This window comes from Mauremys mutica, unplaced genomic scaffold (assembly GCF_020497125.1).
Source record: "Mauremys mutica isolate MM-2020 ecotype Southern unplaced genomic scaffold, ASM2049712v1 Super-Scaffold_1427, whole genome shotgun sequence".
NCBI lineage: Eukaryota > Metazoa > Chordata > Testudines > Geoemydidae > Mauremys > Mauremys mutica.
In genome coordinates this window covers 159,592-186,141 of record NW_025423352.1, presented here as the reverse complement: position 1 = coordinate 186,141, position 26,550 = coordinate 159,592, and the positions used below count along the sequence as shown (strand labels likewise).

Below are 26,550 nucleotides of genomic sequence, written 5' to 3'. Positions count from 1 at the left end.
TTTTTGCGGATACAGACTAACATGGTTGCTACTCTGAAACCTCTCTTCCAACAGTGGCCAATGCCCGGTGCCCCAGAGGGAATGAACAGAACAGGTAACCATCAAGTGATCCATCCCCTGTCACTCATTCCCAGCTTCTGGCAAACAGAGACTAGGGACACCATCCCTGTCCATCCTGGCAAATAGCCCCTAAGGGACCTGTCCTCCATGCACTTATCTAGTTCTTTTTTAACCCTTTTATAATCTTGGCCTTCACAACATCCTGTGGCGAGGAGTTCCACAAGTTGACTGTGCGTTGTATGAAGAAATACTGCCTTTGGTTTGTTTTAAACCTGCTGCCTCTTCATTTGATTTGGTGACCCCTAGTTCTTGTGTTAGAAGAAGTAGTAAACACCACTTCTGTATCTACTTTCTCTACACCAGTCATGATTTTATAGACCTCTCTCATCTCCCCCACCCTGCACATCTTGTAAACTGGGCTTTTCCCTCCCTGCTGCTGCAGCCTCCTCCCCACTCTTGGGCACAGCACCCACACACCCCTCTGCCCCTGCAGCCAGCTCCCCCCTCTAGGGCTGCTTGGTTGCCAATATTCCTGATGCTGGGAACTGAGAGGGGAGGGATGGCAGGAGAAACGCCTGGGGGCTGGTCAGTGCTGGGAGGGGACAGTCTCTGCTGTGGGTTTCACTGTCCGGGACAGAGACTCTCTCCAGCCTGAGCTGGGACTGGGCAGATTATCAGGGGACACATATTTGTGCCCCCTTTATTGTTTTCAGGGTTGAAATAAGGGCGGAGAACCCCAGAGAAGGTGTCAGTGAAAGTGAAGAGATGGGACTTGTCAGTCACATTGTAAAAGGAGACCTCGCCCGCCTCATAGTCCCGGAAAATCCCCACCCGTCTGGGCCTGACGCTCACGGACAGCAAGGTCGGGGGGGGAGGCATTGGCCTCGCATTGCCCAGCATGCTGCCATATTGTCCAGTATCCATTCTTCGGTAGAAATAGTATATGCCCCTTCCTGCGCCCATCTTCCCTACAGACCCCCAGAGTCCAGAGATTCTTTCCTCCAACCTCCACCTCCCAGTAATGTCTCCCGCCCGTGAATCCCTCAGCGCCCAGGACAATCGCCATAGTATCAAATCTCTCCGGATTGTCAGGCAGATCCTGGCGCTCGTCTCGGCGTGTCACACGTTTCCGATCCTCAGCCAGGATGAGGTAGGGATTTGCTGTGCTGGGATCCAGAGTCACATCCACTGGGGAGAGAGTCACAGAGTCAGTGCTGGGGCCAGGGGCTGGCCATTCTAGGGGGGCACAATCTAAAGGGTAGGACATGTGACCACCCCATGTGTCTTCTCCCCTGTGCCCAGCCCGGGGCTGCCCTGCTCCTCCTGCCCCATGTTACCTGTGGGAGCGGGGAGAGCTCTGTCCTTCTCCCACTGCACCTGTGCCCCAGGGCCTGGGCGGGGAGTGGGACAGAGCCTTTCTGATGTGGCCAAAGCCAGCTGCTCCTGGTCGCTGCCTCTGTGCAGCTGAGCCAGCCTGGTTGGGGTGACAGCTCCTGCTCCCTGCCTGGGCCCACCTGCTGGGGATGGGGGCTGAGCTGAGGGGACTCTGGCTCACTCAGCACCTGGTCCCGCATCCATCCTCCTGCTCCCCACTGCCAGGGCTGGGGCCAGGCACAGCAGGAGAAGGGAACTCCCCCTTCTCCCTGCAGCAGACCAATCTGGGCAAGGCACCCCCCCACGTGTAGCCTCGAGAAGTGGCATGTACACCCTGGCAGCTGGAGCTCCATGCACTGAGTGGGGTACGAGGACATCCCAGCGGCTGTGTGAGCCCCGCACGGTGCTGCTGACATGGCTCAGCCCTGACCCCTGCTGGAACCTCTCTCCCTGCGGCCCATGCAGGTCTTGATCTCCCTGTGGTTGCCATTAATGTGAGTTATGATGTGAGCTCCTGTCCACTAAGAACTGGCCTCGGGCTGGGCTGAGATTGGTGACAGGGAAGTGAAAGCTCCCATCACTGCCCCCTGCCAAACCAGCCCATCCAGCTTCCCCCCGCAATGCGGTAACAACAATACTCACACTTGGCAACACCCTGAGCACCCCCAGCGGGCAGGGCGAGGGCCTGTCCAAGGGGCACAATCTTCAGGAAAAACAACAAGGAGTTCGGTGGCACCTTAAAGACCAACAGATTTATTATGGCATCAACTTCCATGGGTAAAAAATCCCATTTCTTCAGGTGCACGGAGTACGAAGAAGTGGATTTTTTCCCCACAAAAGCTTATGCCCTAATAAATCGGTTGGTCTTTAAGGTGCCATCGAACTCCTCGTTGTTTTTGTGGATACAGACTGACACGGCTGCCCCTCTGAATCTTCAGCAAGGGAGACTGAGGCTGGAGATTAGGAAACACTTTCTCACTCTCAGGGCAGTGAAGCTCTGGACCGGCTCCAAGGGAGCCTGTGGGATCCCTGGCACTGGCGGTTTGTAAGAACAGGTTGGACAAACCCCTGTCAGGGATGGTCTAGGCCCTGCCCCAGTGCAGGGAGCTGGATTCGGCGACCTCGCAAAGTCCCTTCCAACCCTGCATTGCTATGAGTCTAGGTTACAGCTGTTCTGGTGCTGGGTCCAGGGCCCTGGCGGTTCTAAGCACGGTGTGTGGCACACGGTGGAGTTAACAATCTTAGTGATCACAGCAGCTGGTAGTTCAGCATCCCTGCCAGGGCCTGTAACCAGCTCAGCTGGGTGTTACTGGCTTGTGTGGACAGGAGCTAGGGTTGCCACCTGTCCAGGTTTTCACAGGATCAGCCCATTGTTCAGGTCACTGTCCTGCGAAATCTGAGTCTGTGCAGGAGGTTAAAAGTCCTGGGTTTGCCAGTGGCTGTAGTGGGGGAAGCTGTGGGGTGGCAGTGACTGCTCAAAGGGAGCGCTAGCTTCAGAGTGTCTTGGGACCAGCAAGCGGGAGATGAGGAGCTCGGAGCTGGTAGGGCCCAGTCACCACGGTGGAAGTACCAACCGTGACGTTTAACTGCCGGATGGTAACGGGGTGGATCTGGTGCCAGGCCCTGCTTTGTGAGGCTGGTGCCCAGGGCAGTGACAGGAACAGAAGCCTGAGAGGGCTGGTCTCCTCTCCCAGGGTGGGAGGGGACACAGTGCCCGGGGTGAGGAGACAGGGGGTGTATGTGGAGCAGGCAGATGTCCCATTTTTTGCACCTCAGAGGGGGCAACCACAACAGGACCCCAACACTGTTTGTGTAACTGACCTGAGTGCCCCCCTCCCTCCCAGCTGTGTGCGGCAGGATACCCCAGAGTACATGGAGCCGTGGCCAGTGGTGCTGCAATGTGTGTGCATGTCCCTTGGGGTCTCTAATTCCTGCTGGAGCTGCCCAGACTCTCCCAGCCTTCACCAGTACATACGTATGGTCAGGCAGCATGCTGGGTGCACATACACCCAGACAGCTGTTTGTAGCCTATCGAATGTCATAGGAAAATGCTCTGTGTAGGGAAAGGAGCCAAGAGCTCCCACGGGGAGGTGGGTCTCCCCATGGATAAAATATCAGCGACTTGTACAGTACCTGCGTAGAGCTGCGCGCTTCTCCACCCTGTAACCAAACACAGAGAGAGAGGTGAGAACGCCCGTGAACACCGACACTCTGAACAGGAAACAATGTCACACAAGGGTGATAATGGGGGGAATGGAACTTACTGATCTCAGCCAGGAGTTTGGCTAAAAACAAAACACAGAGAAACGAGTCAGGATCACATTATGTTGCAGAAGGAAAGCGAGTCAAAAAGACTTTAAAGCAGAGAAGTTAAAATCCTTAGACTCAGCCAGGAGGCTACATCAGCAACCAGAGCCTGGCAGCTCCTGGGCAACAAAGGAATCAGCAAGGGGAGAAACACAATAACCCCATCCTGCCAGCTGCAAGAGGCTGTGAGAGCCAAAGAGGGATCCTTCAGCAAATGGAAAATATTAAAATATTAACCCTGTGAAGTCAGTAAAAGGAGAAAAGTGCATCGGGTGAAGAGTATGATGGGACTGAATAGGCCAAAGTTTAACTAGAAGAGTGAATGGCCAGAGATATAAAACAAATACCAGGGATTTATTTCAGTCTAGCAGAATCAGGAAGCCTGTGAGAGAATCAGTGGGTCCCTTGGATCAGCAGGGATAAAGGGAGCGGAGCAATTCAGGAGGGTGAGGACAATGGTGAGAATAACCGATTTCTTTATATTGATTATCACCATAGAGGGTGTTCGGGAGAGACATTCTGTGGTAGAACACACCCCTGTACTCACACTCTATGCACTATTGTAATAATCTTTGTACAAAGTATGCCTTGAAAGGTATCGTTTGAAAACTCATCATTTGCTGATCAGTACTTCCCTGGTAAAATATGTGTGACAAATTTGTCCGTGATGTTTTAAGATTCCCCTGTACAGTGTTATTAACTCAAGTTCCAAGCCCCACAGCTGAGCCCAAACAGAAGTTGGCAAACAGGTCTGGCCTAAACAAAGGAATATGTGCTCTGCTTAATTTGCATTAATCAAGCAGGAAGGGAAAACAAAGGAAGAAAAATACTAACCGGAAATATCCTCCTAAATAGATTCTGTGTCTCAGCTGGAAATGTTTTTTCAAGGTGTGTGTATTAGAGGGGAAGAACTGAAACTATAAAAAGGAGGGAAACCACCCCAAGGCCCCCCGTTTTCTCTGTCCCTGCACATCAGATTCACTGCACCTGAAGAGAAAAAGGAAGCCCTCATTGGACTCTGGGGAAGGGGACCTGACCTGAGAGTTTGGTCAGTAACCTGCTGGAGCATGTGATAAGAAAATGCTTGAATTTAATATAGTTTGTTAAGTTTAAGCTTCGGTAAACATCTTATCTTTATTTTTCTTGTAACCATTTCTGACTTGTGCCTCATCACCTGTACTCACTTAAAATCTTTCTCTTTGTAGTTAATACATTTGTTTTACTGTTTTATCTAAACCAGTGTGTTGAAATAGAAATATATGAATAATTATGTGAGATAATAACATGGCATATTATTCCCTTAAAAGAATAACATCTTAAAATATTTTGTACTGTCCAGGAGAGGGCTGGGCAGTGCAGGACACACATTTCTTGGGGGAAATCTTCGACTGGGGGTGTGCTCAGGTCACCCTGCAGTATAACCGAGGCAGAGGTTGCAGAGAAGGTTGAAAGATTTCTTCACCGTATCGCCACCAAATCAACAAGAGGTGATGCCATTTTAGATTTAGTATTGGTGAGTAGTGGGGATCTCGTAGAAGAACTGGTTGGAGAGGAGAGCCTTGATTTGAGTGATCAGGAGCTAACTCAGTTTAAACTAAATGGAATGATAAACAAAAATATGGCTGCAACTAGGATCCTTGATTTAAAAAAAAATAAGGGAATTAGTTAGAGAAGTGGACTGGACTAAAGAACTCAAGGATCTGAATATGGAGGAAGCTTGGAATTACTTTAAGTCAAAGTTGCAGAAGCAATCAGAAGCTTGCGTCCCACGCAAGGGGAAACACATTTTTAGGGAAGGGTTGCAGACCAAACTGGATGAGTAAGCATATGAAACAGGCATTAAGAGAAAGCGGAAAGCCTACAAGGAATGGAAGATGGGATTGATCAGCAAGGAAAACTCCCTCTTGGAGGTCAGAAAGTGTAGGGAAAAAGTGAGAATTGCTAAAAGCCAAGCAGTGCTGGACCTTATGAAGGGAATTAAAACCAATAAGTAAAAGGTTTTATAGCCACATAAATAAGAAGAAAAGAAGAAGTGGGACCATTAAACACTGAAGATGAGGTGGAGATTAAAGTAATCTAGGCATGGCCCAACACCTAAATGAATACTTTGCTTCAGTTTTTAATAAGGGTAATGAGGAGCTTAGGGGTAGTGGCAGGTTGGCTAATGGGAATGAGGATATGGAAAAGAAATGACCATATCCAAGGTGAAAGTCAAACTCAAACAGCTCAATGAGATCAAATTGGGGGCCAGATAATCTCCATCCAAGAATATTAAAGGAACTGGCATGTGAAATCACAAGCACAATAGCAAGGTTTTTAATGAATCTGTAAACTCAGGGGTTGTACCCTATGATTGGAGAATTGCTAATATCGTTTCTATTTTTAAGAAAGGGGAAAACTGATCCAGTTTGACCTCAATTGTATGCAAGGTCTTGGAACAAATGTTGAAGGAGAAAGTAGTTGAGGACATAAGGTAATTGGGATAAAATACAACATGGGTTTACAAAAGGTAGCTCATGCCAGAGCAACCTGATCTCCTTCTTTGAGAAGGTAACTGATTTTTTAGACAAAGGAGATGTAGTAGATCTAACCTACCTGGGCTTCAGTAAAGCATTTGATACATTTCTACATGGGAAATTGTTAATTAAATTGGAGAAGCTGGAGACAAATATGACAACTGAAAGGTGGTTAAGGAACTATTTAAATGGGAGATGACAACAGGTCATACTGACAGGTGAATTGTCAGGCTGGAGGGAGTTACTAGTGTAGTTCCTCAAAGATCAGTCTTGGGACCAATCTTATTTAACATTTTCATTAAAGACCTTAGCACACTCCCACTTTTTGTGCCAATACAATTTTCAGATGACACAATGTCAGGAGGTATTGCCAATATGGAGGAAGACTGGAATATCATACAAGATCTGAACAACCCTGAAAACAGGAGTAATAGAAATGGGATGAAATTTAACAGTGCAAAGTGCAGGGTCATGCCCTTCGGGACTAACAACTTTTGGTATAAGGTGAAGAAGTTTAAGTTGAAAGTGACAGAAGAGCAGAAAGACCTGGGTATATTGGTTGATCACAGGATGTCTATGAGCTACCAATGTGATCTGGCCATGAAAAATCCTCATGCAATCCTAGGAGTTATTTCTAGTAGAGATAGGGCAGAAATGGTTACTCTCCCTGTGCAGTACCGCAAGGAATCATTACAGCTATTCACATAGGTTATTGCGCCCGCGTCCTGGCCCCCGGGAGAGCACCCGCCGAAATGTCACCGAATTTCAGCGGCATTTCAGCGGGGATGCCTCTCGATGACGCCACTTGCCGTCGACACCTGGAGGGTGTAGCTCAATAGTCAAGCTCCTCGCACTTTCACACTGACTTTGACATTTTATCCCTATAAGGTGACCAGACGAGGAGAGAATACCCCTTGGGAAACAGGGCTGAGCATCATTTAGTATCAGCTTTGCTTACCTGTGAATCTTTGGGTTATGTCACGTGCTGAAACAGAAATGGGAGTTTACACAAAAATTACAGACTGAAGACAAAAATTGGGGGAGGGATAGCTCAGTGGTTTGAGCATTGGCCTGCTAAACCCAGGGTTGTGAGTTCAATCCTTGAGGGGGCCACTTAGGGATCTGGGGCAAAAATTAGTCCTGCTAGTGAAGGCAGGGGGCTGGACTTAATGACCTTTTCAAGGTCCCTTCCAGTTCTAGGAGATTAGTATATCTCCAATTATCTTATCTTAAAAATTGCTAAAAAATTAAGCTACACAAACTAAAACCAGAGCTTACTTTGTTCTGCCGGAGGGGTCCATGGGAATGAAAACAGAGAAAAAGGAATAAAACAACAATAAACAATTAGTAGAGATGATCAGTGATAAAACTACCCCATTCTAAACCCAAATTACATTGGGTTCCATGTGAATTCTGCCTGAGTAAGGACATCAGGATTGGGCCTCTAATTATTAATTACAGCTTCTGCTTTATTGCATTCAATCTTGCATAACCTCCATCCTAGAAATCAATGGGACTGTACCTGTGAGGATCACCCATGTGAGTCAAGGTGGCAGAATTGGGTCTTTAGTGAAAAAGGGGCCAGGTTCCCTCCCCTGCTCTGGTCATTTCATGCAAGGATGGTGCAGACTGGCTGAATTGGGCCCTAACAGGACATCAGAGAATTCCTCCAGCATAGGGACTGCTCAGCTGGGGGAAAGCAGCATAGCCCACCCCTGTGCCAACTGCCCCCACCATGCCAGCGTGGTGTAGGGGCATGTCAGGAGTCATAGGGTTTAGACAGAGGGGCAGAACTGGATCACACAGCCAATGCTTGGGGACCACAGACAGCTGGAGTAAACAGGGGCTGCAGTGATTGATTCTGGGGCATCTTGAGACTTCAGGAGCCATAACCAACTCCCTACTGTCCCCCTCTCCAGTACAATACTCCAAGCAGATCTTGGCACAGGAGAGATTCTGGCCTCCAGTTCAAAGACCTCTTCTTTTGCGTTTCCATCATCTGGTCATGCAGGGATGATCCCAGGCATGCTGAGCCTGCTCCTGGCCCAGTGAGAGCAGAGGGTGCTCAGCTCTGTGCAGGATTAGGCACATGTTCCTTCTCCTACAAGTGCTCTGTGGAAGCCAGCAGGGGTCAGAGGGCCCAGTCCTGCCCCAAGCAAGGCAATGGGTGCAGGAGTGTGGCTGTGGCGAGCTTGGAGGCTTGGGCCTTTTTTGTCAGAGATAATTATTGTTAAGATCGGCCGTCTTGGGTCAGGCCAAAGGTCCACCTAGCCCAGCGTCCTGTCTGCCGACAGCGGCCAGTGCCAGGTGCCCCAGAGGGAATGAACAGAACAGAGAATCACCAAGTGACCCATCCCCTGTCACCCATTCCCAGCTTCTGGCTAACAGAGGCTAGAGACACCTTCCCTGCCCAGCCTGGCTAATAGCCATCGATGGACCTGTCCTCCATGAACTTCTCTAGTTCTTTTTTGAACCGTGTTAATGTCTTGGCCTTCACAACATCCTCTGGCAAGGGGTTCCACAGGTTGACTGTGTGTTGGGTGAAGAAATACTTCCTTTGGTTTGTTTTAAATCTGCTGCCTCTTCATTTCACTGGGTGACCCCTAGTTCTTGTGTTATGAGAAGAGATAAATAGCATTTACTTTCTCTATACCATTTATATGTCTCTATCACATCCCCCCACTTATCTGTTTTCCAAGATGAACAGTCCGTTTTTTCATCTCTCCTCATACAGAAGCTGTTCCATACCCTTTATTCATTTGTTGCCCTTTTCTGAACCTTTTCCATTTCTAATATATCTTTTTTTGAAATAGGGTGACCAGAGCTATCTATAGTTGGGTTTATGTTTTCCAATGTGCATCACTTTACATTTATCAACATTGAATTTCATCTGTCATTTTGTTGCCCAGTCACACAGTTTTGTGAGATCCCTTTTTAACACAGTCAGCTTTGTACTTAACTCTCGAGTAGTCTTGTATCCTCTCCAAATTTTGCCACCTCACTATTTACCTCTGCTTACTATTACAAGATCTCTCTGAAGACAGAAAGTGAAGTTTGTTTGTGATTTTTTTTCCAAGGGTTAATGTGAAAAATAAAACTTAATATTCATATTACTTTGCCACAAATTTTCCATTTATTATTTCTATCTAAAAATCTCTATTTGTATGTTATCAGTCCTAGGCCTGGATTTCCCCTTGTCTTGTGTGTCACTGTAACAAGTACCACACATCAGTTTACTTTATACACAGCATTTTCAGTGTTCACTTTCCAAGATTAAGCTTGATGAAACCTAGTAAAACCACACTTACCTGCCATTGCCTCATATTCCGCTGGAAAGTAAGACAATGTGAATTAATCCTGAGTCACAAAAGTTAATGTGCAATAGTCAAGATACAAGTAATATCCCCCTCACTGGTGTTATGACTGTTCTTGAGAGTTTTTTGCCTTAAGATGCTAAGCAGAGCACAGCACAGGGGCTGGCTGCTTGTGGGGAAACTGACCCAACTTCTCTTGTCCCTGTTGTTACATGTAATATTTTACACACATCGGATACTGTACAGAGAAACCTGGACCAGAGATCAGGGCTTCCTGGCTCCATGAGATAGCTCTATATCCTGTCCCGCCCCCTCCTTCCTGTGACAGGTGGGCAGGGGGTTACAGGTCCCCCATCACTGGCCACTAGGGGTTTCTCACGTCATCATTTGAAGCAGCTGGTAGTGCAGGTCAGAGACAGAATCCCAGGGTAGGTGGTCCCTGATCTGATTTGCACTGGCCACTTCTGTATTCTTAAGAACACAAGTTTTTAGGGCTTAATTCAGCAAAGAAATTAAGCAGATTCTTAAATACTTTGCTTAATTGGGACATTTAGTGAATATACATTTAAGGGACTATTCATCACAGATAACTATCCCTGAATAAAAACTGTTCGCTTGAAGTTAAGGGTTTTTTGAAAATTACCTATAAATTGTTATATATGGCAAATAAAGTTTTAACAAGTAAAAAGGTGTTTTTCAAACAGGAATTTGCCAGGCGTCCAGATTTCTGAGACAGCTTTTAAAATCTCAGCCTCATTGTCTGAAAGGCTGGAAATTCATAACGCCATTCCCAGCACCAGCCTTCTCCCAGCCACTGTCAGTAAAATTTTCAAAACCACCTAAGTGACTGAGGCATCCAAGTTCTGCTGAAAGTCATTGGGACTTTGGCTCCTAAAGCACTGCACACTTTTGAAAGTATTTACACTCTGGACATATTGAGTAAGGGGCAAAGATGGAGAACGTCTTTGCACAGAGAACAAACCAATCTCAATTTCAGTTCATAGTGAGATCCCTTAACAGCTGCCTGGAAGATCCAAGAAATTCATTGCAAAGTTTGAGATTTTTCCATCTCCTCCCCCTTAAAATGTAATGAAGAAATGTTACCTTTCTCTGAAAGATGTTTTTCTAGAAATAAACAAGAGACATAAAGTGACATAGTTGACTTAAGTGATGGCAAACTTACAGCAGTATTTTTTTCCCTACGGATCATTGTACGCACAGACACTTGCTTTCTATCTGTTCCCCTTGTCTATATTATACTGAGGCCATAGGGCTGGATCCACAAGGGGTCTTAGGTATTGTGATGCTGAGCATCACAGAGTCTAACTTTTAGTTGTCCAGAAAAATCATAGGGAAAACAATGAGATTCACAGAGCCTGAGTTAGGGGCCTTGGCTTGTGACAGAGACATGCCCAAGCAAGCGTATTACAAGCTCATCAAAGAGAGGGTCATTTGTGGTCTCTAGTTATTGTGAGATGTCTGTACAAGGGAAAAATAGTTTTGTAACATGTAGAATATTATGTTCCCCAAAACTACTGAAGGTAAAACAGCTCACCTGAGGCTGGGTGAGTCTCAGAACTCACTCATTTAGCAGTGAGGACACTGACATCCAGGGCCGGTGCAAGGATATTTTGCGCCCTTGGCGAAACTTCCACCTTGCGCCCACCTTGCGGCAGCTCCCCCCCTCCGCCCTGAGGCGCCCCACTTGCGTCAGCTCCCCACCCTCTGTCCTGAGGCACTGCCCCCGCCCCAGCTCACCCCTGCTCCGTGCACGAGCACCCTGAGCATGCCGTGGCCTCTTCACTTCTCCCGCCTCCCAGGCCTGCAGCGCCAATCAGCTTAGGCACCACAAGCCTGGGAGGCGGGAGAAGTGAAGCGGCCACGCCGTGCTCGGGGAGGAGGTGGGGCAGGGGTGAGCTGGGGCGGAGAGTTCCCTTGTGTGCTCCCCCACCCCTTACTTGCTGCAGGCGGCCCTCCCCGCGCTCCCCTGCCCCAGCTCCTTCCGCCTAAATGCCGGTGGCGACCAGAGGGCCGAAGATTCGGCCACCATGGCCGCTGCTGAAGAAAATGGCGCCCCCCAAATGCTGGTGCCCTAGGCGACCACTTAGGTTGCCTAAATGGTTGCACCAGCCCTGCTGACATCCCAGGCCATCCCTATGTTTACACCCTGGGGCAGATGCGGGCATGAGCATTTACAAAGACAAACGGACCCCAAGAGAAGACTCTGACTGGGGACCATCAGAGTTGAGCTGAAGTTAATGAAACACCCTGAGTATGAAAAGACAATATAGTTTAGGATTGTATAAGAGGAGAAGAAAGCGCACAAGATATTCCCCATTATGGAAGAGAGACTCTGCTAGCAGGAGTGTCTCATGAAAGGTGGATCCAGACTCTTTGGATTGGATAAGTGCTGTTTGGATCGACCACTGAGTGAAACATACCTTGTTGGACAGGAAAGTACTTTAAGACGTACAGGGTATAAGAGTGCATTTTATATTTTGCTTTTACCTGTCACCTTATGTTTGAAAATCATAAGAGGGGGAAGGATAGCTCAGGGGTTTGCACATCCTGCTAAATCCACAACTGTGAGTTCAATCCATAAGGGGGCCATTTAGGGACCTGGGGCAAAAAATCTGTTAGGGACAGTACTTGGTCCTGCTGGGAAGGCAGGGGAATAAACTCACTGACCTTTCAACATCCTTCCAGTTTTATGAGAGAGGTATATCTCCATATTATAATCCTTTTGCTTGCTTTTATTTGAATCTTTATCTCAAGATCTGTAAAATAAACGTGTTTGGTTTTACTCTAAGTGCCTTGTGTTAACAAGTGTTGAACTGAGGTGAAGCCAGTTAACTGGGGTGCCCTGCTTCCACGGAGGCAGTGGACTGGTGCATTGCAGGTGTCCAGAAGACAAGGGACTGGGCAATTCAGTGTATCAGATTGGGGTGTGTAAGTTGCTAGTCTGCAGAGAGAGAGAGGGAGGGTGGGGCTTGCGGAGCCCAGAGCGGAGTGCCGGTGTTGCCAGAAGCTGTGGGAGCGTTTCCTATGGTGGGCACAGACAAGGCTCCCACTGTAAGCAGGTGGTCATCATTGACCCCAGACACCTTGGGTAACCCCAAAGGTGTGTCAAGGCTCCCTATACACTGAATGGCAAGAGATGGCCCATTCGAATGGGATCCACAAAAGCCAGCACACCAGGTAGGCAGCTGCCAAAGACAGCCAATGGGAGATGCCAATAACGGGGGCATTTGCCTTTCTCAGGGGTTTGGTGCCTTGGGCTGGAGGGAGAAGCCCTCACTGCTGGTGACCCAAAGCTGGGAACCCCTCTCCTGCAGTCAGGTGGCTTAGGTGCCTATGTTGTTCCATGCAAGACAGTATGGCACATGCCTTTAGGCTTGTCTATACTTCCAGCTAAGCGCTGATTTAGTGGGTCTGGTGATGACCTGCGAAATCGATGGCAGAGTGCTTTCCCGTCTATACTCCACCTCCGTGAGATGCAGAAGGTAAGTCAGCGGGGAGAGTATCTCCCATTGACACAGCCTGGTGTAGACACCGCTGTAAGTTAACTGAAGTTACGTCAACTTCAGTTACAATAACTTACGTAACTGAAGTACCGTAACTTAGGTCGACTTCCCGCTGCTCAGTACTAAAGGTGTAACTCCACACAAAATGGTCAGGGGGAGAGAGGATTATAGTGATTCCCATTTAATAGTTAATTAAGTTTAACAACTTCAGCAAAGGGGATAGGGGGAGCCCCGTGTCAGAATATCCCACTGCCTAGTGGCTAAGGCACTCATCCAAGAGGTGGCAGATCCCTGTCCAAATCCCTTCTCATCAGGCAGAGGCGGGACTTGACCCAAAGTCTCCCACAACCCTGGTGGGTCCCCTAACTGTTGGGTTAAAGATTATAAGGGAGGTCCTCCTCTACTCCCACCACTACCATATCAGGCCCCATAGGTGAGAGAGACACTCCTCCACCCATCTTCCCCTGGTTTGTGGATCATGCTGAGATTCAGGTGGGAGGTAGGTGCTCAGATGCCTAGACTGAGACAGCAGCATGCATGCCCAGAGACAGAAACTTAGACAACAGGAGAACTTTTAGAGCTCGGGTTTATGCCCTGAGTGAGTTTAGATGCCTACAGGATTAGGCGTCAGCCAAGTGGGGTTTTGTGGATCGCAGACACTGACCTTTCTGTTTCGCCAGTTCAGATTGCAGTCTCTCTAGGGGGAGAAAAGGGGGAGATGTGAGATTTCACCCTGCCGTATTTATGATGGTGACACTCCCCCCCTCGCCCCCAGCTAATGTAACTGGCCCAGACACTCACCATTCTCATGCTCCATTTCAGTTAGCAGAATCCCTAGAGGGATAAAAGGGCAGAGGTGATATTTAAGTTCTACGGCCAGAAGGGACCATTGTGATCATCTACTCTGACCTCCTGCATAACACAGGCCAGAGAACGTCCCCAAAATAATTCCTACGGCCGCTCTTACAGAAAAAACATCCAGTCTTGATTTATAAACTGCCAATTATGGAGAATCCACCCCAAACAACCCTTAGTAAATCGTTCCAGTACTTAGTTAATACAGGTGAGATTTCACCCTGCTCTGTCTGAGATGACCCTACTCAGGTAATGTTGTGGGTCCAGACACTTACCCTTCTGATTCTTCATATGAGTTTGCAGGGTCTCTAGGGGGAGGGGGGAGGAAAAAGGTGAGATTTCACCTTGTGTTTATGGTGCAGTTCCTGCTATTCATGTAATTTATGCAAGTGAGGCAGGCAGTCAGACAGGACCCACAGACAGATCTGTCTTGATGTTCCTTCACTCAGCATCCCTACTGCCCGGGCCCCACTGACTAGCATTTCTAGGGATTGCTATGCGTGTCTCCCCGAGGGGCCATCCTCACTGCCTGGGCCCCGTCACACTCCTGTCAGATCTGGCTGCTGTGGGAGTGGGGTAGAGAAGGTGTCTGCTCCCCTCTGTGCCCATCCCCTGAACGGCCACAGCTCCCCCCACCTCCTGACTGTGGGGCCGGGGACAGGAAGTGAGCAATGGTAATGGGGCATTGACCTGGGCTGGATAAGGGATGGGATCTGGTTGGCTCCATCCAAGCCCAGCTCCTGGCTTTGTGGCTGGCACCTGCCCCGGCCCTAGTGATACCTGGGAAACAGCTCCCCGTAGGGCTGGGGCAGATGGTGGGTGCCTAGCTCAGAAAGGGGTGGAGGTGCCTTTGTCTAGCCGAGCCAATAAGTTATATGCAAATGAGCATCAGCCCCTAAGATCAGCTCTTTCCCACTCGAAGTTCACCCATTTGGGCTGTCAGCCCCAGGATCCAAACACAGCTGGAAATGAGAGAACCGTGTCAGGTGAGACACTTCCCTGTTAGCAGCTTCCCTCCTCCTCCATCTCTATTGGGTGAGGCATTCAGAGGGGACCAGTGTTGTTACTGGAGGCTCCTCGACTAAGCCCCACCCTTCAGCTCAGTCCACCACAAGAATTCTTGCAAAGCTGCAGAAACACTCCAGGAACTAGAGAGACAGCCTGGAATTCTGTTCTCTAACCCTAAGGCAATTATATGTCTACGGCTCCCTGGAGAGAAAAAAAATCAGCTTGTTCCACGCTGTGTTCCAGTCATTTACCAGACTAGCAGGGTGGGATGAATGAGAAGAGATGCTGAGAACAGAAAAAAAAATGACCAGGTAAGAAATTTCTCATTCTGCTGCACAGCTTCTCTCCCCATTCATCACTAATGGGAAGTATGCAATCACAGAAGGTGGGGCTGAGGGAGTATAAAACACAAATGTAATATTATTGCAGTAGAATAACTTGCAGAAATAGAATCTCCCCCCACCCCCCAGCAAAGGCTGTTTCATTTAAGGAATTATGTGGGAACCAATACAGTAACACCTTCCTATCAAAGGCAGGGGCGGCTCCAGGCCCCAGCATGCCAAGCGCGTGCTCGGGGTGGCACGCCACAGGGGGTGCTCTGCCGGTCGCCGGGAGGGCGGCAGGCGGCTCCGGTGGACCTCCCGCAGGCGTCCCTGCAGAGGGTCCGCTGGTCCCGCGGCTTTGGTGGAGCATCCGCAGGCATGCCTGTGGGAGGTCCATCAGAGCCATGGGACCAGCGGACCCTCCGCAGGCACATCTGCAGAGGTCCACTGGAGCAGCGGGACCGGCGACCAGCAGAGCATCCCCCACAGCGTGCCGCCGTGCTTGGGGCAGCGAAATTGCTAGAGTCGCCCCTGATCAAAGGATGCTTCTGCAGAAGAACAGAAACCTGCTTTGCAAATCTTCCTCTCATGATGCTCAGTCGCTTCTTGTAATACAGCTAGGGACCTTGTAGAGGGAGCCTTGATTCCTTCTGCGAATGGTTTCCCAGATGCCAAAAGGTGCAAACTTTTAAACATCTTGCTGCAGGAACTTTGAGGCTGCAAGGTCCTGGGATTTTGGATGGCATGCAATGAACTATGACTAATGGCTAAAATGAAGTGACGGGGAAACTGTTTCCAAGGAACAATGGGAGAAAAACTTCGCCTGGGCAGAAAGAGTTTTCGTCACGAAAACAGGAGTGTGGCTCTTGTACGGCTGGAGGCACTAACTACAAAAGCTGCCTGTCTGAGGTAATGGCAGCTAGAAAAGCTAGCCACAGGCTTGTCTCATCTGGCCAGTATGAGGAATCTTAACACCTGATGATACTCAGCTGGGAGTCCAATATGCCTGCCTACACATCCCCCAATGAGGCTGTTACCTGTTGCATCGCAGGAGCAGGAACGAAGTCTGACCAACCAGTTTGACCACAAGCAGAGCTCTGATTTATTCTATCCCAGCATGCTCTTATATACAATTTCATTCAGCAATAAGGAAATAACAAATTGATTAATTAAGTGAACAGAAACAGCTGTAACCAATAGGGATAATTATCATCCGACACACCTGTCTAGCTCATTATCCTAATTACAGTTAAATAGCCAATGAAAACAGACCCAGGGCCAGGTCTTCACATGCAGCTCCAGCACAATTAATTTATCTCAGAAGCCAAACAACCTCGGCGTCTCTCATTACTTATCCCACACCTCCCCCCTGTATTCAAAATCAAAAAGAAAAGGGGGAGAAAAGAGAGAGAGAAAAAAGAAAGGAAAACATTCCCAACTCATAACAACATAACACTATAACCTATCAAAAAACCAAAAAATTAAAGCTTTATAAAATCAACCTATATGACCATACAATCCTTAACATAATTCCAAAAACATCAAACGAACAAAAACACAATAAACAGAAATGATGTAAATTCTGCAGGCCCCCCCCCCTTTTTTTTTTTTTTTTTTTTTTTGAAACATCCCTCAGCTGTCAGGTGATCAAACTGACACTGAGGGTGGGGGGGTCTTAAGAAAGACACATCAAACCACATGACAACACAACAACGATTCTGGCCAGAAAACAGACAACACAAACATAACAAAGAACACAAAACATAAATCTTAATTCTAAATAATAATTGTATGGTACACTAAATGCCTGTACACAAATTTTGTTCAGGCACAAAATATCATTTCAGGCAAGTAACTCATTCACGGAGGATCAAACAGAAAAAGTCCTGGTAGAGCTAACAAATAGTTCTCCTCCGGGGGCTCTGGTTCCGCGGCGTCTGAGCGCGTCTCGTGAGGCTCCTCCGCATCTGCCTGCCGTCACTCCGAAGGACGCAGCCAAGGCCGGACCCACTTCGCCGGTATCCACCTGGGACCTGCATCAGTGGCAACACACGCATAACCCCTGCCCCATGTTAGCAAGTCAACTGGTCCTTTCCATATTTGCTGCTGATAATCAAACCATTTGACCGAGGGTCGGGGGACCGCACCCTGCTCTTCCCCAGTCATCCCGCTGACATGTTTAATCGCGGGGGGCACCTGGCTGTTTTTACCAAGATGTAACCAGTTAAGCACATAAAGAGCTTTCAACAAGCGAGCGGCAGGCGTCTTGTCCAAAACGTCTGCCCGCTCACTGCGAATCCCCCCTTTTTGTCTTAAGAGGAGCGCCTTCAGAGAGGCATGAGCACGCTCAATAATAGCTTGTCCAGTAGAATTGCCAGGAACACCCGTAGAGTGCTGCACACCCCAGTGGGAAAGAAACTGGGCAGTGCGATGTGAAACATAACCCCCGCCATTATCAGTCTTAATGAGGGTAGGAACCCCCATCACGGCAAAGCATGCTTGCCAATGCTTAATCACATCGCGAGAGCCAGTAGAGGCTAATGCTGTCGCCCAAGTAAAACCAGAAAAGGTATCAATGGTAACATGAAGATTGCGCAAGGTGCCAAACTCAGCAAACGTGGTAACATCAGACTGCCAAACTTGAAGTGATAATAGGCCACGGGGATTAACACCAGATACAAGGGGCAACACATGCTGTTGACAATCAGGGCAAGAGGCCACAATAGCACGAGCGTCAGTAATAGAAATCGCAAACTGGCATGCTAAAGCATGGGCAGAGTGATTAAAAAATTCATGGGAAACCCGTGCCTGGGCAAATGAATTCGGAACATGGGCAACGCCAACTAAATGATCAATCAGTGCATTGCCCTCGGCAAGACCATCTTGTAATCCAGAGTGGCTCCTAATATGCATAACAAAATAAGGGCACCGTCGAGCATTTAAGAGATGCCATAGCTGAAGAAGAGCAGTCCATAAAACAGAATTCGTAACACGGCCCAACAGGGAGCGTTCTAAACGTTGAAGCACACCTACGGCATACAGAGAGGCACTGACAATATTCAATGGGATATCGGGCCATTTTTCAAAGGTGCGAACAATAGCACGAAGCTCTAGAACCTGCAGGGAGCCTTCAGCAAGAACGAACTCATGGTGCCAGTGGCCGTCAACAAACCAAAGAAGTCCTGCACGCTGGGTACTGCCGCTGGCATTGGTGAAAACGGTGAGACCAGCAACTGGACTAGACTGCAACATCAGGGCTTTTTCCAAAGGAAGCGCGGTAGCAAAAATTCGGTGCGAGGGAAAGTGGCTACTGAAGTGACCGGCGTAATCCATGGTGGCAAGTGCAAAGGAAAGGTGAGTAGCAAGCAAATGAGTCACAGTAACATCATCAAAGGGCAAATAAATGGTATGAGGGTCAATACCTGCAATGGCCAACAAACGGCATCGGGCCATGTAAATAAGATGAGCAATCGCATCAAGCCGCGTAGTCACAGTCGTGGTATAGTGCGAAGGTGGAAAAAGCCATTCAATGCCCACCAGTGGATCGGAAAGGGCCTCATGCCATTGAAAAAGTAAAGCTTCCAAAGAGGCATCGTTAGAAAAAATTGCCAAAAAAATGGGCAAGTCCGGATAAACACGTCCCGAATAACGTGTTGCAAGTTTACCTGCAATATTTTGTAAGGCAACCTGGTGCTGACTCTGCAGAGAGCGAGGTTCGTCCGGAGCACGTCCGCCCTGAAGCAGTTGAACCAAGGGCGCAAGATCCTCATTAGTTATACCACAAAGACCGCGGATCCACTGCAAATCGCCCACCAAGCGCTGAACGTCATGTAAATTATGAATGTCCATCCGAAAGGTCAAAGTCTGCGGGCGTACAATCGAATCCGTAATTTCCATACCAAGATACCGATATGGGGCTCGCCGCTGAAGTTTTTCTGGAGCAATCACCAGCCCAGCCTTTCGCAAAACTGAGTCAATTTCAGCAATCGCCGCATCCATAGCAAAATGGGCGCTAGTAAACAAAAGATCATCCATGTAATGATAAATAATCCAATCAGGGTGCGCCAATCGCAGGGGTGCTATAGCCCAAGCAACATAAGATTGACAAATGGTAGGAGAATTTTTCATACCTTGTGGCAGAACAGTCCATTGATACCGTCGGGCAGGTGCAGCCTTATTTATAGAAGGCACAGAAAAGGCAAATTTCTCGCAGTCCGCGGGATGCAAGGCAATGGTAAAAAAGCAGTCCTTAAGATCAACAACAAGTAGAGGCCATCCGTGCGGAAGCATAGTAGGTGTGGGCAGCCCAGGCTGGAGGGCGCCCATATCCTTCATTACAGCATTGACAGCGCGCAGATCTTGTAACAAACACCAATGCCCAAACTTTTTAGGTATAGTAAAAATAGGGGTATTCCAAGGGCTAACAGAAGGTTCAAGGTGGCCCATAGCCAACTGTTCCTGCACAAGTTCATGCACCCGGGCGAGCTTATCTTTGGGCAGCGGCCACTGAGCGACCCAGACCGGCGTGGTGGTTGTCCATTCCAGCTGTAGGATCGGTCGCCCCTCAGTGGCCGCTAAGCAAAAGGTGAATTTTGCAACACAACGCCCCACTGACTTAAACAGTCCCGACCTAAAAGCCAGATCGGAGCCGGCATTACATAGGGGCGAACTTTTGCGCTCGTGGCCGGATCTTCCACATCAGTAACGGTAATGAAATTCACACTAATGCGAGTCAACTGAGTCCCACCAATGCCGGTCACAGGTGTGGCGGCATCCCGCAAGGGCCAAGATTCTGGCCAAAACCGAGCGGGGACTATAGTCACATCGGCCCCTGTATCCAGCAAGGCTTCATGAATAATCTGCCGCCCATCGGACCCTTGAAGCCGAACAGTGCGGGTGGGCTTGCGCGAAGTAATGTCCATAGCAAAAGCAATTTGGGGAGGGCTAGTGGATCCAAATCCTCGAGACCCATGATCAATCGGGGTCGATCGGGGTACACAACCCTTGAAGGGTATCAATTGAGCAATGCGCGTGCCAGCAATTATAGTTACAGGGGGGCAGAGGGCGCGTACCATTATCCCAATGTTCCCTGTATAATCGGCGTCAATAAGGCCAGGTAAAACAAAAATACCTTGTTTCGATGTTGACGAACGGCCAATCAAAAGAGCACTTAGTCCAGATCCTAATGGGCCATCAGTGTTAGAAGGAAGAACTTGAACTTTGTCAGTCTCTAGAACTACATCTGTTGCTGTGGCCAGGTCCACTCCGGCACTGCCACGGGTTGCTCCGGTGAGGTATTCCAGGCAGCCGGGTTGGTGGGTGGAGGTACTTGTATCGTCGCGCTCCTCCGAGGGGCGCTCCGTGATCCGTTTCCCGGCAGCGGTGTTCCATCCTTCTTGTAACGCGCCCAACAGTCAATGGCATGATGTCCAAACTTATTACATCGTGCACAAGCGCTAGTTGCAGCTCTAGATGACATATCAGAGGTTCGCTTATTACATCGTGCACAAGCGCCAGTTGCAGCTCTAGATGACATATCAGAGGTTCGCTGCCCATTTTGCATAGGGCAGTCCCGCCGGAGATGCCCGGGTCTTCCACAACTAAAACAAGGGCCGGCTGGCCGGGTCGATCTTTTAGCCCCCCACCGTCGCCCGAGCAGAGGTCGTAACGCCACGGCCAGTGCAGAGGCCTGTGCCTCAGCATGAATTGCTGCCTTATCCGTCTCCTCAAACATAGTGGACTTATTACATGCCTCAATCATTTCCATCAGGGACGCAGTCTTGGGCAAGGTAGCTAAGATACGGCGGCAAGTGGAATTTGCATTCTGGGTGGCAAGATCAAGGCCAACTGCAGTCCTGGCTTCTGGCGTCAGATTAGGGGATCTATCAATAGCTTCTCGGAGACGATCCAAAAAGGTGGAATATGGTTCCGATAGGCCTTGTGTAATTTTAGCATAGGGCGGGTTCGGCTTCCCCATCTGGGGCACCGCCTTAAAGGCAGCCAAAGCTAGTTCCTGTGATTGCTGCAGGATCCGGGGTTCAAGACGGGCTTGCAAATGTGGGTCAGCAAAACGGCCGGCTCCCAAAAGCATCTCAGTAGTGGCCACGCGCCGGGGGTCATCGTCCGGCAGATCCAGATTACGGACAAGGGCCAAGTCGATTCTCTTGGCCCAATCATCCTTCCACAACAGTTTCTGTGTAGGTGTAAGAAGCAGATCAGCTAGCTTAATCGCATCGTACGGACACATCGCCTGGCCCGTAAATACCTGTTCGATAAGAGAATGTACATATAGATTATCTAGTCCATAAGCCATAATCGATTTCTGCGCCTCACGGATCAACTTCCAATCCAACGGGGCCCATTGTCGATGATTAGGATGTCGAGGATCTGGCGTAAATACTGGAAAGGCCTCAGGTGTTAGCCCTTCAAGGATGGCTTCCTTTATGACCCCATGCCAACGCTGCACCGGGTCTGGAGGGTCCCCGGGGTCAGGCGGGGCAGAAGGGCAAGTCGGACGAAAACACTCGTGAAGACGTGACCGTGATGATCCAGCTGGAAAACCTTGTTTTTGATCCAATTTGTTAAAAATGGCCTGCAGTTGTCGACCCTGGCGCTCCATTTCCTCATAAAGAGCATCAGACCGGGTAAACTGAGTAAAATCAGAATATGGCTGTGATGGCACATGTTCCACCCGAGCCTCCTCTGCTTCCCCGCATTCATGACACCCCCAGGTCCCGTGGATACGGCACGGCTTTGAAAGGGGTGCATACGGCAAAGTTGTCTCCATAGGCTCGGGTGTATCGGGGGGCAGCGGGACCGTAGCAGGATCAGTTATATCAGGGCCAATAGCTACGTTGGAGGGTAATGGCATCGTAGCAGAGGCAACATCATCCATAGGGAAGGGGTCGGAAGCCAAGGGTATCACTGTGTCCTCACCACCAAAAAAATCCCTGGCTCCAACCGGCAAAACGGAGGGTATTCCGGACGTTGGGCGGCAAAGGTCAGATAGGGCCGCCTGTACTCCTGCCTCGGCCGCAAAAGCTTCTACTGTCTCTGTTGTCTTCTTCCATACTGGACTCAGGGAGAAGGCTTCCTTGTTACCCTGAGCCACTGATTTCCAAAGCTCACAGCCCATCCGCTCCCACACAGTTTTATCAAATATTGTACTGGGTGAAATAGAAAGTCCCCTTGTACGTCCCCACTGTAGTAGGCGGGATAATGCATCAGAGGGGAGCTTTTCTCCCCTCCGCTCCATGATGCGTGTCAGAATTTCATACACCGTCTTCTCCTCTGCAGATGCAGCAGTTCCCATAATAATTGCTCACCTCTAGGTTCGGGTGTGCCTCCCTTTTTCAAACGCCCTGCAGCTTACCGCTCGACACTGGGCTTCAGGTGCGCCCCTCCTTTTGGACGCTCTACGGCTCCCAGCCGTACAACTCTGCTCAGGTGCGTCCTTCTTCTTCGGACGCCCTGCAGCCGCCGCTTGACACTCAGGCGCGCCCCTCCTTTTCGGACGTCCTGCGGTTTTTTTTTTGTTTTTTTTTTTGTTGTTGTTTTTTTTTCCTGCCGCTCGACGCTGAGACTCAGGCGCGCCTCCTTTTCTTTTTTATCAATTCAGGCCACCAACACTATCCTCATGAATCACATCGGGGTCACCATTTGTTGCATCGCAGGAGCAGGAACGAAGTCTGACCAACCAGTTTGACCACAAGCAGAGCTCTGATTTATTCTATCCCAGCATGCTCTTATATACAATTTCATTCAGCAATAAGGAAATAACAAATTGATTAATTAAGTGAACAGAAACAGCTGTAACCAATAGGGATAATTATCATCCGACACACCTGTCTAGCTCATTATCCTAATTACAGTTAAATAGCCAATGAAAACAGACCCAGGGCCAGGTCTTCACATGCAGCTCCAGCACAATTAATTTATCTCAGAAGCCAAACAACCTCGGCGTCTCTCATTACTTATCCCACAGTTACCCACTTTTCTGTGGTGCTAGGACCTCTATAATCACCCTGGAAGAACACTAGTGTAGCTGAGATTACTAGAACATTGTGGTCTTTCGTATTTGTAATGTGGCAGCATCCCGAGATGAGGCCCCATTGTACTGGGCACATCACAAAGAGACAGAACATGCCGCAGAGAGCATTCTCTTCCCCCCTCACTTCTGAAATGTGACACAATGAGATCAGTGAGTGAAATTCCCAAGTTGAGTTCTGTCTGGAGACTCCCTGCAGACGTGCACCTCTCCTCCGATGCCCATGCTGTTATCTGTAGGTCTTCCAAGTCTGTATGAAGATGGACTTCCTGCTTCAAGGTGCAATGGAGATTCCTTGAATGTCTATCAAGTCCAAAGGACCTTCTGAGCCAATGGAGGACTAGGAGAAAGACTTCAGCTTTTTCTTTACCCTACTGCCATTGCCTACAAGAGAATCTTTGCTCGCTGGTTATTCTGGAGTTCTTGCACCTTCCTTTTGAAGCAGCTGATGCTTGCCACAGTCAGAGACAGGACCCTGGCTTGGATAGACTCCTGGTCTGATTCCATATGGTCATGCCATTGTTTCTGGCCAGACACCACTGACAGAGCTAATGACGTGAACTAAATGCATGTGCACGCTGAGACTTTGGCCATGTGGAATCAGACCAGAGTGGCTTCTGCATGCTGCTTGTACTTACCTTTCCGCTAGGGCCATACAAAGGTGTTCCAGGAACGCTGCCTAATTTTGCATTGGACCCAGTGTGTGGTTCCATGTCATCAGAAAGAAGTCCTGGAGACACATTTTCAGAAATCCCACTTGGGATGACACTGATGCATGCACCAGCAATCCTCGCAGCTGGAGATAATTGGCTGTGGATGATGACTGCCCAGGAATGGCTGATGCAAATCTTTCCCTAGCGCACTGCAGTCTCCCTTCTTGTTCCTTTACCTTTTGCTCTGCGTTGTGTCCAGATGCAGTAGAGGGCCAGGGCAATCACAAGAGCCAGGATCACTACCAGAGCCACCACCCAGGGAGAGACCCGTGGAAAAAAGAGATCTGCAGGAGAAATACTGATTTAGGAACAAACACATGTAGAATGAAGACAGGACATTGAGAAAATGGTGACACTGACTGGTTAAAAGAATCTCACAGGGAAACACAACGTGAAATGTGGCTTCTTTGAGTTTTATTATTAAGCCAATGAAATTCCGAGTGCTAATCTGGTTACCAAACATGGTTAATTAATAAGAATGGGGATATTAGTGGTAGGCACGGGGCATGGCAGAGCTCCACTACACCCATCTGCCACTGGTGTAACTTAGAGCAGCCCCTAGGCTTCTCTACCGGATGTCAGGGCTGCAACCAGTGCAGACTGGCCCTCGAGATCAGAATGCTGTAACCAGTTACTGATGCTCCACATTCTCCTGTGCTCAGGGAAGCTCAACCACACAGGGATTTTAATAACAACAAAGCCTGAGTCTGAGGGCAGGTTTACATTGCAGTGTAGACATACAGTGTGTTCCTTGCTCACTGGGGGCAGGGGTTTCCTACAGAATCTAGAATCACTAGGGGGTGATTAATACAATATTCCGCAACAGTGGCTATGCAAATTCCCCAGTCCTTGAAGCTTGACCTTCTGGGGAATAGGAGGAGGGACGGGTTTTATCTGTTTCCAGGAAGTTGCGAGGACAAAGTGAGACTTTTGGAATAAAAGGCAGTTAAACCAGACTCAAAGGTCATGGCTTTCTTCCTGGGTGAGCAAAAGGACAGCACCTTCTTTACACTGGTGCTGGAGCCTGAGCAGACCTGCTGGGGGAATCACAGTGAGGTGCAGAGGGGACTGTAAATCAAAGCCCCACAGGCTGGAAGGAGAGAGATGCAGGTATCTTTCTACGAGAGATGACAGCTGGGAGCTGGAAACCTTAACTGGATGCCCTCAAGGAAGACCAGGAAGGGAGTCAAAGGTGACTCTGTGAAACTGATGCACTGGGCATGCCACAGGGAAATGTTACAGCCCTTTGAGATGGAAGATGAATAGTGCTTTACAAATGCAAAATTATTATTACAGTGACAAAATATTGGTTCTATAATAATTGTTATTAGCTAGGAAATAGTACAAAAAGCCTGAACTGTTTTTCTAAAATGTTAAGCTGGATTTAGGTAACATTTTGTATTTACACGTTATAGGCTTGATTGTTTATGCCTAGCAAATCTCCCTATCAATTTCATTGTACAATGAATGCAGGATCAGGCTCACGAAATGAAACAAAAAACGCTGTATGTGCACAGGGGAGGTCCAGGTTATGTTGCCTGTGGCGTTCTGCATTTCCTGACTTTTGTGCAATTCAATACAAGTTACAGTTTGAACCCTCAGTTCTAACTCTTTAAGGCAATGGGAGTTTTGCCAGGGTCTGAACTGCAGTAGGGGATCCATAGTGCAGCCATTTTACACGTCAGTCTGAATAGCCCACAAACGTTACATAGAACTATTTTGAGTCACCAGATATATCCAAAGAGAGTTGAGGATGCTCAAGACCTCACTACTAGGAGACACTCTAGTAAGTGCTCCCCACTAACATCTGCAGTGTCTCAGTCTGTCCATGTGCGGCACTGACCTGCTATGTAAATTGCTGACTCTCTCTCCTGGTTGACACGCGGGTTCCTAACACAGCAGGACACTTTCTGGTTGGACTCTTCTGTTATAATAATGGCAATCTCTGTTTGAAACAGGCCACCGGCTGCTTGGGATATGTTTTCAGAGGCTGATGGTAAGAACTGTCCCTGAAGATCTCTCCACTGAGCCTCGGGCTGTGGGTACCATCTGGATGAACGACACACCACCTTGATCCCTCCGTCCTGATGTCCCTCCACAGAGATGTCAGGGCCAGAGCCCAAGCCTAGGGGAATGCAATGAACTGATGTTAATTCTACAATATTGTGTTATGAGCCAAATGTTTCATGACAGTATCTTCAAGAACACCCCTTTGGGAAGGGGGGGAGGCATGGATTCTCGTAAACTAGGAATTTCTGGGACACCTGGAAGATGTGAACAGCACTGACCGAGGTAAGGAGGAGATGATGTAGGACAGGGGTGGCCAACCTGTGGCTCCAGAGCCCCATGTGGCTCTTCAGAAGTTAATATGCGGCTCCCTGTATAGGCACCGACACCGGGGCTGGAGTTCCAGGCGCCAACTTTCCAATGTGCCGGGGGTGCTCACTGCTCAGCCCTGGCTCTGCCACAGGCCCTGCCTCCACTCCACCCCTCCCTTGAGCCTGCCATG

The 26,550-nt window shown here is 48.8% G+C and overlaps 1 protein-coding gene across 4 annotated transcripts; it reads right to left on the bottom strand.

The window, feature by feature from the left end:
* Positions 1–250: 250 nt before the first annotated feature.
* LOC123361402 (E3 ubiquitin-protein ligase TRIM21-like) lies at positions 251–25,974 on the bottom strand. Of its 4 annotated transcripts, XM_045001422.1 has the most exons (13): positions 25,885–25,974; positions 24,218–24,325; positions 14,226–14,258; positions 13,897–13,929; positions 13,760–13,792; positions 12,260–12,348; positions 10,676–10,696; positions 9,566–9,586; positions 7,536–7,541; positions 7,216–7,242; positions 3,699–3,719; positions 3,568–3,594; positions 251–1,248 (listed from the first exon to the last, which is right to left on the bottom strand). In XM_045001422.1, exons 6-13 carry the CDS (start codon positions 12,300–12,302, stop codon positions 869–871), a joined length of 546 nt encoding a protein of 181 aa, XP_044857357.1. In that variant the 5' UTR covers positions 12,303–12,348; positions 13,760–13,792; positions 13,897–13,929; positions 14,226–14,258; positions 24,218–24,325; positions 25,885–25,974; the 3' UTR covers positions 251–868. The 4 variants fall into 4 exon arrangements, with proteins under 4 accessions (XP_044857357.1, XP_044857359.1, XP_044857358.1 ...); XM_045001424.1 differs by lacking the exon at positions 14,226–14,258 and having other exon boundaries at positions 23,967–24,325; XM_045001423.1 differs by lacking the exon at positions 14,226–14,258.
* Positions 25,975–26,550: the final 576 nt, after the last annotated feature.

Excerpts from the sequence above, each read along its gene's own strand:
- LOC123361402 (XM_045001424.1), bottom strand. The coding sequence starts at position 12,302 with ATGGAGATATACCTCTCTCATAAAACTGGAAGGATGTTGAAAG. Across the intron at positions 10,697-12,259 it reads AACTGGAAGGATGTTGAAAG|AAAAACATCTTTCAGAGAAA; the intron begins GTCAGTGAGTTT and ends GTTTATTTCTAG. Across the intron at positions 3,720-7,215 it reads CATAACCCAAAGATTCACAG|CCAAACTCCTGGCTGAGATC; the intron begins GTAAGCAAAGCT and ends TTTTGTTTTTAG.